Below are 10898 nucleotides of genomic sequence, written 5' to 3'. Positions count from 1 at the left end.
CGAGACACATCCAACACGAGATACCTCCATTAGAATACATGACCCACACAAAGACACATTAACAAAATACATCTGTATCAGAAGACAATTCCACAGAAGCCACATCCAATAGACACATCCAAAAAAGACACTTCTGTTAAAAGACATGACCCACATAAGACACGTCTAAAAAAGACACCTCCGGTATATTGAGGGGTAGCTTCATGGCGCGACAGGGAGTAGTTCGAGGTGGCATGCGTGGAGGCAGAGCACGGGAGGCGTAGTCGCGTTGTCCAGCGGAGAGGGGGATGCGAGTTCATTGGAGCTCCGACGGAGACCTGCAGTAGTAGTCGCAGAATGGGATGACCTTCCGAGTCTCGCGGTTGCTCGCAGACGAAACGGCAGGTGACGCTGACTGAGGTTGACGCTGGCAACGATGACATGTAATAGTAGTAGCGCACTGGGGTGTCCTTCTGAGACATGCGGTTGCTCGCGGATGGCACGGAGGACGGCACTGACTGGGTTGATGCTGGAGAAGAAAACGCGTCTAAAGAAGGAGGGTTAGAAGGAGGTGCCATTGGGTTTGTGGGATGAGCCTCAATTGCAACGATGAAAGTTAGGCTAATTAGGTTTACTATAAGTAATTGTGGTTAATTTGGGTTACTATGGTTAATTGAGGATGTGGCTTTTCTGATAAAATGGACTTTGGGGTCAGCCCAATAAGAGTTAGCTGACCCCTTTTAGTTACTTAGCAGTAGGGGTGGAAATAGGCTAGACCAGGCCAGGCTTTACTCTTAACAGGCCTGGCCTGTTATGTAGTTAATTGGCTTGGGTTTGGCCTGCAGCCTGTTATAGGCTTTTTTCAAAGTACTAAGCCTGGCCTGTAGCCTGTTAAAAGGTCTGATAATTTTTTTTTACAAAAATAAAAATATTATTTTAAAAAATTATTTTTTAATAAAAATATTTATAGGTAATATATCATATTTAATATTTACAAAAATTTTTAAACTTTAAAGTATTTAAAATATACAAAAATATTTATAATAAAATATAATAAATTTAAAATATCTGATAATTATAATAATAATAAAAAATAATTTATATATTTAATTATGTTTTAACAGGCCTGCAAGCCTGACAGGCCAATAAGGCTAATTAGCGAGTTTGAACCTGACCTATATTCTATTAATATATTAAGGCTTTTACAAAGACCTATTTTATAACAGGTCAGGCCAGACCAGGCCAAATACAGGCCAGATTGCAGGCTTTTGACAGGTCGCCTAACCTATTTCCATCCTTACCTAGCAGAACCCAAAAAGGCAGGAGAGATTCTGATAACCAGACCGGACGGGTCGGTCGGATACATTCAACCGCAAATCAGCAATATTAACGGTCTGGTCAAGTATGTAAAACAGTTGATTAGAAAACCATTGAACCGGCCGGTCGAACCGAACCGGATCCCGGCCGGTTTACAAAAAACCGAAGCTCCGTCGTTTCTTTCTCCCTTTCTCCCTTCCTTTCTTTCATTCAGAAGGAAATCACAGAAACTCAGCCAAAAAACCCTAGCACTGTAAGCCTACACCACCGCCGCAAGGAGTGGCATACTGCCGCCGTCGGTCGCACTCAAATTTTGCCGGCCGTCCGTCCGTCTAGTTAGCTTCCCTCGTGCTCCAAGTCTTCAACCCCTGTTCGCTGTCACCGATCGCAGCTGCTTCCGCGAGCTCGGCGTCCGTCGTCTTTGTCTGCTCAGCCACGCTTCCGCCGCCGTTTGTTTGTCGTTCACGTTCGCGTCCTCTTTCAGCCGTCGTCTTCGTTTGCGTTCTTCGCCGTTCACGTTTGCTCGGCGTTCACCGTTCGCGTTCCCACGCCGTTCACCGTTCGCGTTCCCTCGCCGTTCACCGTTCGAGTTCGCATTCGCGTTTGTCAGGAAGCCACGTTGCTCTGCTTCAAACTCTGCGACCAACCCACGCGTCGAACTGCTCCCTTTTGTCGCCGTCGTGAGTTTCCTAAACCCGCCACCAGACAATACACTCACACAACACCAATACTCTGCTCAAACTCTGCAACTTCTGATTTCTATTACAATAAGTAACTATTTGACAGGGTAGTGGTTTGGATTTTTTTCATAGACTGAATGAAGTATACAATAGTTGTGTTCTCTTCTCTATCACATTGATATTAAGCTTTGAATTCTCTTATTTCGTTCTAATTTTACCGCACTCAACATGTTTGATGAAATGCTTTAACCATATTTCTGGTTGGTTTTATAATTTCTAGCTTTTAGAAACTTAGTAAGTTGATTGCATGTGAAATTAGAATTATTGGATCTCAGTAATTAGGAAATTTTACCTGCATAAATAGCATCTTTGCAGAAAACATATTAGCATGATGATTTCACTTGCATTAGTGTTCTTCTGGTAAATTTTAACTGTTATTGTGAACTTGTTAATTTGCTAATTGTTCTTGTGTTGTTGTTCTGTTGTTCTTCTGTTAATTTTAATTTTTTTTTTGTTTTTGTTGTGATTTTCTGTTCTTGAACTTGTTAAGTTGATAATTTGTTAAATTGTTGGGCTGCTGTTGTTTTAATTTGCTAAATTATTAGGTTGCCGCGATTTAATTTGTTGGATTTTCTATTTAGGTCTTGTTCTTGTTTATTTGCTAAATTGTTGTTGTGTATTTATTGTTGTCTTTGAGATTATTGCTGGATATTGGTGATCATTGATTTATTATATGCTTCATGTTTTCATTGTTTTCTTTTTCTGAAGGAACAAAAATTCTATTTTCATTGTTTTGTTGATTGTTTGTTTTGTTTCAGAAATCAATTTTTTGTGATCAATGCTCAAACTCTAAATGCTGTTCTGCTGGTTTTGCTGTGTTTGTTTTGTTTCAGAAATCAATTTTTTTGTTATCAATGCTCAAACTCTGAATGTTGTTCTGTTTTGTTTTAAGGCTGTGTTTGGAAGAGGTGATTGATTTCCGAGTGTTGTTTTGTTTTTGTTTTTGTTTTAAGGCTGTGTGTTGTGTTCAATTTTCATTTTGTAGGAAATTCTGAGGTATGTAAAAATTAAGAAGGAAGACTATTTCAACGGTATTACTCTGTTGATTCTACAAGCTTTTGAACATAGAATTGAAGAGAGAAACTCTTTATTATTTCATCATTGGCTTATTTTTGGCATTGCATATCATTGTAGTTTGTTTACTCATAGAATTAGTTGTTTATGATCCCCTTTTGAAGTAAAAAAATGCAGTAGAAGAGTGTTTAGAACCAGTTGCTTTATTCATTAAATTTTTATAGAATCAGGTGTTTATTATAAAACGGTTTTTCGGTTGAATCAAGATTGAACTGATTGAACCAATAAATCAGAAAACCAATAATTAGAACGATTCAATGACCGGTCTGATTTTCAGAACCTTAAGGAGAAGATGTACAAAACACAAAAACTGATAGCATACAGGTGATTTTGATTATAAATATTATTTAGACAAGTTACTCAGCATTTATAAAAACATTTACCAAATACAATAACTAAACACACTGATGACGACTGTAGGAGTTTGCCGTCGAAAATTTCCTACTGAAAGATCCGACTCCAATGCATATTTGCATAGTTAAAGCCTAAAGCCTAAAACTTAGAACAAATTAAAGAAACCTAACCAAAAAAACTAAAACAAAAAAGCAACCATCCATAATAAGATCCATCATACATTCACATTCACAAATTAAAATCCTCGGCTTTGGACATGGTGGATAGTTTGGAAGGCTTGATTTGACGAGAGGCATTGTAATGAGAACCACCCTGGGATCGGCTTGCGCTGTATAACAAAATTGTTCTTCATCGTAAACTCATCAATAGTTCCTTTCTTCAACATTGAGTTCTTGATGGCAGTTTTAAGAAGTAGCATGTTGTTGTTAGTGTGCGATGGTTGTAATGTTCTTACTGATGGTAACAAAGATGGTGTTATTATTTTATGCCGTTGAGGAGGGTTAGTGTTAAGATTAGGAATAGGATTAAGATAAAGATTAAGATTAAGGTTAGGATGAAGATTCCAATGATAATTGTAGTTGTAAGCTAAATGTGCTTTGAATATTTTACATTTTGAAGATGTGATGGTTGATTCATCAGCACCCATTGTTAAAGAGTTAAGAGGGGAAATTGGTAGGTTGGTATAATGCTTAATGGAACACAAGAAAAAATGGCAATTACCTTTGAATTCATTCTTCTCTTATTCATACCCCTTTGACAACGATGTTATTTAGAAATTATGAGAATGCATGTATATATATATAAAAGAGATAATTTTTTATCTTTTGATTCAAATTGTTTAGACTTTAGATAATAATAAATCTTTTTATCCGATTTTTATGATACTAGTTTTAAGAAGATGATATAATGCTTTTGAGTAGATTTTTAATTTCTAGTTATCTAATCATCACAAAATTGGTTAATTAAAAAAAGATATTGCTAGTTACATATGTTTTGTTAGTTAACATTATTACAAAGTTTTTAATTTGATTTTAAAGTCATTTGATGAGATTTAAGATAAGATCGTCTAATTGTATGTTCAAATTATTAATTCTTACTGGTGTTTAAATTTAAGGCTAATAAAAATTACTGAAAGTATCAGTTTAACAATTTTGTATATATGTATGCGGCTGCTTGTTTTATCATCTTTTGATTTGGTCATTTAACAATTTTGAATGATTAAACTGAAATTTGAATATCTTTAATAAAATCATATTTTGATTAGATTGGATTGTGTTTCCTAACTTTTATATTTAGTATTCGACTTTTGTAAGATTTCTCTCTAGAAGGTACACGTTTTTATATTTTCTGATTACTGAAGGGATTATTTTTCTGGGACGTCGTTTTTTATAAAAAAAAAACAGAACCATTTATACGACACCGTTTTACCCTTTTCTATCTCCCTCTTACAGTATCAGCGAAAGCTTTCCTCTGGGTTCCTAATTGAAAACCCTAACCCTCATCACCAATTGCGAAAATCGTTCCTGCAAAATGGCAATTGCACGCACTGGAGTCTACGTGGATGACTATTTGGAGTGTAAGAACCTTGTTTGCCCTACCATTTTTTCTCCTAATTTCCTATTCTTATGTGAATTGTAATTTTTGAATTTTGCCGCTGAAATTCTCCATTTCCTATAGATGCTAGCACTTTGCCCGCTGAGCTTCAGAGGCTTCTCAATACTGTGCGAGAACTTGATGAACGATCCCAATGTAAAATCTTTTTTCTCAAAACTTTTATTTGATTTAATTGTTAGTATGTCATTCTTATGTTTACATGTTTGATTCCATTAATGACATTTAATATGTTTATATTGCCTTGCTATTTGTTAAAGTAAAAAATTTCTTTGTTATTTTTATTCACGTTTTGTTTGTCTTTTGATGGAAGCTATGATAAACCAGACTAGGCAGCAGACAAAGGTGTGTATGGGGATCTCATCACATGGCTCTAAGAAGGGTAACCATGTCAGTGGCCATCATTATAATAACAATCATCATGCAAATGAGGAAGACGAGGCTGCGATTGAGAAATTGCAAAAGGAAATCGAGGCCAATCAGGATAATGCATTGAACCTATGTACTGAGAAAGTTTTGTTGGCACGGCAAGCATATGACTTGGTGAGAATTTTTCTGTCTATCTTTATTTCTTTAAAATTTGGAAAAAAGGGTTTGAGTGTGAAGCACTTATCAACAAATGTGTGATTTTTCCCTTATCATCGATATTTGAAGGGTTATTGCCATTGGATGGAATGCTTGAAAATGATCAATGAAGTTTACTCTTGTCATAACCATTATGCCAGGGCATTAGATAGGTGAACACTTACATACATATATACACATACATAACATATAAGTGAGGAGGATCGATTGATGCCAGAAGTAGAATTCTTAAGTTACTGTCAATCCTCAACCTTCAATTAAATAAAAATGATCTTGATTAACTCACTTATTCTCTTTTGGCTCTCTTACATGACTGTCCGTCTTATGCATTTTTGGTTCCCCTTTCACATATTTTATTTATGAATTTAATTTGGATGCACCGTCAGTGTAAAGTAGTTTTACACGTGCATCTAATTACGTAACGCCGCATCAGTAAAAATAACTATCTTTCACATTGACCGCGTGAATAGTCATCTAAGAGAACGGATGTTATTGCATGACTGTGTAAAACGTTTTACACTGTCAGTGCATCAAAATTAAACTCTTTATTTATTCCCTTTCTTACAAAAAAATAACGATTCAACATCCACTTGACTCTTATGTGGATTAATAATGGTACAAGTTTGAATAAAGATTCACAATTCAACCAAGTATTATTATGATACTGAATTACCGAGTATGCTGCTTTTCAGATATATATATATATATATATATATATATATATATATATATATATATATATTTGGCATCAAAAGAAAAGAGAATGAACTCCTTACCAGAATAAGAACAGAACATATCATCTATGTTTAGAATCTAGATGATATTCGAATAGCCACTTAAAGCAAATAAATTTGAAAAGTATTGATTCTGTATGATTAACACCTAGTCAACACTAAGAGGTTTCTCACTTCCTGTGAGTCATCATAGAAAAGAGGTTTACATGTGCTATTCTGTACTCAAGGGCTACTAAAATCACTTGCACTACACAAAAATCTTATACCATTATCACATTCAGTAGAGAGAATATATTTTCAGAGTTACTTCTGATTCTCCTTTTTTACAAGAAGCTTCATTTATGAAGAAGGAGCATATTGCTCTGGATGCTCCGTTTCAGCAATATTGCATGATAATGGATTATTCCAACAAAAAATAGCCCTTTTAACTTTAATAATCTGGCTGGTGATGATACCTTTAAGGTTTAAGATTTTCCAAAAGAATTCCTTGTGCTTTTCTCGTCTGCTTTTATAAGTAGTTATCTTATATAACATGCTGGACATTAAAAAGATTTCTATTTTTATTCGCTTCTGTATGTTACTGTACTTATTTTGAATATGCAACATGGCCTTTGGATGATAGCTATAAGCCTATAACACATTAAGCTTTGTGCTGGATGGCATAGTGAAGCTCTGGAACTTGGAACCATCATGAAGTGCATTTTACTTAATTTAGAAGATCATGTGGATATCTTTATTTCCTTTTATTCTCTCTCTCTCTCTCTCTCTCTCTCTCTCTCTCTCTCTCTCTCTCTCTCTCATGTGAATAAGCAACACCATACAACTACATTTACCAGTTTGAATCTTCTGTATTTTCTTCAGATAGATAGTCATGTCAAACGTCTTGATGAGGATTTAAACAACTTTGCTGAAGATCTGAAGCAAGGTAAACTAATATGGTTTTCTTTCTGACTTATTTTGAGTGATGCATAGATAATTCATCCAAGGATAGTTACAAATAGTCATGTCTACATGCATGGTTTGTAATAGGACACAGCAATGTCATTTGTTCAGTGTAACCAATCCCACTTTGTAGAATAAGGCTTTGTTGTTGTTTTCTGTTATTGATGAGTACAGGCAGTAGGTCTTGCTGCTATATTAATTTCAGTTAAAAATTTCAGTTTATAGTATCAAAAGTAAGACTGCAATGTATGTATTTAAAATGGAAGTAGGTATGCCTTAATTGATGCTACAAAGCACCTTACCTAAAAGCAAGTAATTCATCTAATGTTCGAAACAGTGGCAGTTAATTATGCCAATTATAATTATATTTGTGGTAAGAGAGTTTGGGAGAAAGTACATAGTTTTATGTTTTTGGATCTGTATAAAGTAATATGTAATGCACTAGCGAGAGACACTAAAAACCACGGGAATAATTGTTTTGTAATTCAGGAGACTTTCTAAAAACTGATAAAAATGTGTTACTTTACTTATTTTTGTACATAATGAAGTTGTGATCTAGCAAATTTTCTTTTTTCCCCCTTTCACATTTAACTTTATCAGAGGGGAAAATACCACCGGATGAACCAGCAATTCTTCCCCCATTGCCTATAGTCCCTAAACCTGAAAAACGCAAGCCCTTATATGTAACACCACAGTCAAAGAGGCTTGATTACAGGGATAGAGACTGGGATCGGGAGCATGATAGAGACTTTGAGCTAATGCCTCCACCAGGTAGCCATAAGAAGGAGTATGTAACTCCTATGGAGATGGATACACCTATTGATCCAAATGAGCCAACATACTGTGTTTGTCATCAGGTTCTAATTTGTTGTTCCTAATATATCTTGTTATCTGCTCAAGATGTTCTGCTAAGAAACTGAGGCAATTTGGTTCTCTGATTTTTTAGGTGTCTTTTGGTGACATGATTGCTTGTGACAACGAAAATGTAAGTTCATTTTGCTTTGCTCTCTCTTGCTCTATGTTTTGCTTTGCCTCTTTCTTTTTCTTTGGAGAAATCGGGTTTCCCCAAATATCCACATTTAATATAATGGTTCTTGTTGCTGCTTTGTTTTCTATTTAGAAATTTCATGGCTTCTTTTGTAGGCTAGATGAATAGCAACACTATGGCATAATTATTTACGAGATATTATCATATTATTGTCGATAAGTAAACATAAAAATGTGGTACCTCAGCGAAGGAGACGGCTGAGGAAGAGAGGTGAGGGTAGAGGTTGTGACAAAGAGGATAGAGAGGGAGTGTGGTGGAGGTAGAAAGGCGGAGGAAGGGGTGGCAAGTCAGAGGCAGCTAAAGGGAGGAGGAGGAGGAGCAGGGAGGAATGAGAAGGGTTGAGGAAGAGGCAATATGTTGGTAAAGGTGAGGGACTGAGGGTAGAGGTGGGATTTAAAAAAATTTTAAGGACAAGACTATAACAAAAAGCTGTTTTTTATGTCTCTGTGTCTTAACCTTTTATAAGAACACAAAATACATCTTAACGAATAAGCGGTGGACATTTGCCACTATGTCCATGTTTCCAGTGTACATGGACACTAACCAAACAGTACCGAAAAGATTACTTTTGTTAAGACTTTTTTTTTCCCCTTCTCCACCGTTTGTTTATTTGTTAATTATCACTTTGAGAATGTTTGCAAATAGTTCAATAGCTATTTCAAAAGAATGATAGTAAAGCTGCTGCCTGTATACATGCTGCATTGGATGATGGATGGATATATGAACATAAAGTAAATTTAAGAAGTCAGCATATAGGAGAGTTCTTAAAATCCTATATGAATATAAACCTCTGATTAGATGTTCAGTCCATGTTTGTAGCTAGAATGTGTAGCTTTTCCCTGAAAGATAAACGATGCAGATTCGCACACGACTGTGAAAGCTCTAACAATAATAATCCAAATGTCTGTTTTTCTTGATAGTGCCAAGGAGGAGAATGGTTCCACTATTCATGTGTCGGCTTAACTCAAGAGACAAGGTTCAAGGGTAAATGGTATTGTCCAACCTGCAGATTACTACCACAATGCCAATGATAAAAGTTTGCTCTTATCAAACTGCATTCTTAAATAGTCAATTGATTCTTCAATGAATCTCCACTTCATGAATGCATAATTCTTTTAAGATATGTTGTGATTAATGGGGTTAGTGTTTGTTGCTAATCCCCTTAAACCCATATTAACCCTCTTCCCCCATCCTACTCAGACACGTGGGGTTTGAATTATATTTGTCTTCTAGTATATTGCTTGGCCATTTTATTTTAGGCAGAGTCCAACTTGTCTCTGTCATGCTATGTAGTATTATTGTATTGTATAAAAGTCCTCTAGAACTTGGGATACGTGAGTGATTCTTTCTAGATTTGAATTTTGGGGTATGTGAAATGCTGAAGTATAGTCCTGGATAACTGTTACAAGATATATAAATATGGCGCAAAATTCAATTTTTTGCACATGATGTTTCATTGTTTTGTTAGAATTAGAAGGACGTCTAATTGGCATATTAATGCCTCCTACCTAACAGTCTTTTTGTTTGCATGCATAATAGATAGTTGAATAAATTTTAGGTAATCTTTGAATTATGATGCCATGATGGTATGGTACATTTATTTATTCCTTATTCCTTTGTATTTTAATTTTGTGGCGCGTCTTCTAAATCAGCAACAGGAAAGATTCAAAAGCGGGAAAAGACTTTTATACCCTCTCCCCGACTAAACTTCCAAAGTGGTATTTTGCAACTTCTACCATTTTAGTCTTTTAGATCTAAAATTTACTATACTGGTATTTGGGATCCAGCTTTGATTACTATATTAGTCCTGGATTCTTTCCAGCGCTGAGTCAACAAATAGAGTCTTGAGCATGTTTTAAACTTGTTACGCTGAATACATGGCTAAATAATGTCGTTTCATTTTGGTGTTTAAACAAGGCAAAAACAAGAAGATGAAGAAGAGTTTATGTAATGTGTAAATTATTTTATCTTCTTTCATTTTCCAAAATAATTTTGTTTTTGCCTAGTTTAAATGGTAAAATGAGGTATGTCCGGCATAACAAGTCAAGTCAACTCAGTACACTATTCAATGATTTAGTGCCGAAGAAGGTTCAGAGACCAAGAGGATATCCAGAACTAGATCTCAAAAATTAATATAGTAAATTTTGAATTTAAAAAATAAAATAAAAGTATTATATGAGATTTAGTCCACTTCAATGCAATTAAAAATTTAAAATCATATTACTAAAAAAAGAAAAATCAGACGCTCCCCTAACAATTTATGCAAAGTTATTAAATGAATAACTTTGTCATCTTTTATAGCCGTGTCAGTAGTCTACAACATTTTTAATTTTGGCATGATTTATACATCAACAACAACAACGGATTAATGGAAACTAGAAAGGGTAATGGAAACTAGAAAGGGGGAAGGTTAATTATTGTTTTGTTATTTTCAATATCCGTTTTTGTTAGGTTACACTTATTTGCAACATCCTTTTAAATCATTCTTCTCTTTCAAAAGATAAAATTTCATAG

General features: G+C 35.0%; 1 protein-coding gene across 3 annotated transcripts; it reads left to right on the top strand.

Moving 5' to 3' along the window:
• Positions 1-1481: 1481 nt before the first annotated feature.
• Positions 1482-9828, top strand: LOC112697005 (PHD finger protein ING2). 3 transcript variants are annotated; one of them, XM_025749977.3, is made up of 9 exons: positions 1502-1976; positions 3022-3067; positions 4916-5040; positions 5142-5213; positions 5389-5618; positions 7256-7319; positions 7937-8193; positions 8283-8321; positions 9305-9828. In XM_025749977.3, the coding sequence occupies exons 3-9, from the start codon at positions 4995-4997 to the stop codon at positions 9413-9415; spliced, it is 819 nt and encodes a 272-aa protein (XP_025605762.1). In that variant the 5' UTR covers positions 1502-1976; positions 3022-3067; positions 4916-4994; the 3' UTR covers positions 9416-9828. The 3 variants fall into 3 exon arrangements, with proteins under 3 accessions (XP_025605761.1, XP_025605762.1, XP_072053444.1); XM_025749976.3 differs by lacking the exon at positions 3022-3067 and having other exon boundaries at positions 1482-1976; XM_072197343.1 differs by lacking the exons at positions 1502-1976; positions 3022-3067 and adding an exon at positions 4702-4792.
• The last annotated feature ends 1070 nt before the right edge of the window (positions 9829-10898 follow it).

The sequence above is a fragment of the Arachis hypogaea genome, chromosome 6, assembly GCF_003086295.3.
Source record: "Arachis hypogaea cultivar Tifrunner chromosome 6, arahy.Tifrunner.gnm2.J5K5, whole genome shotgun sequence".
Lineage (NCBI taxonomy): Eukaryota > Viridiplantae > Streptophyta > Magnoliopsida > Fabales > Fabaceae > Arachis > Arachis hypogaea.
The sequence above is the reverse complement of the archived record's forward strand: the minus strand, read 5'-3'. Positions and strand labels throughout refer to the sequence as shown.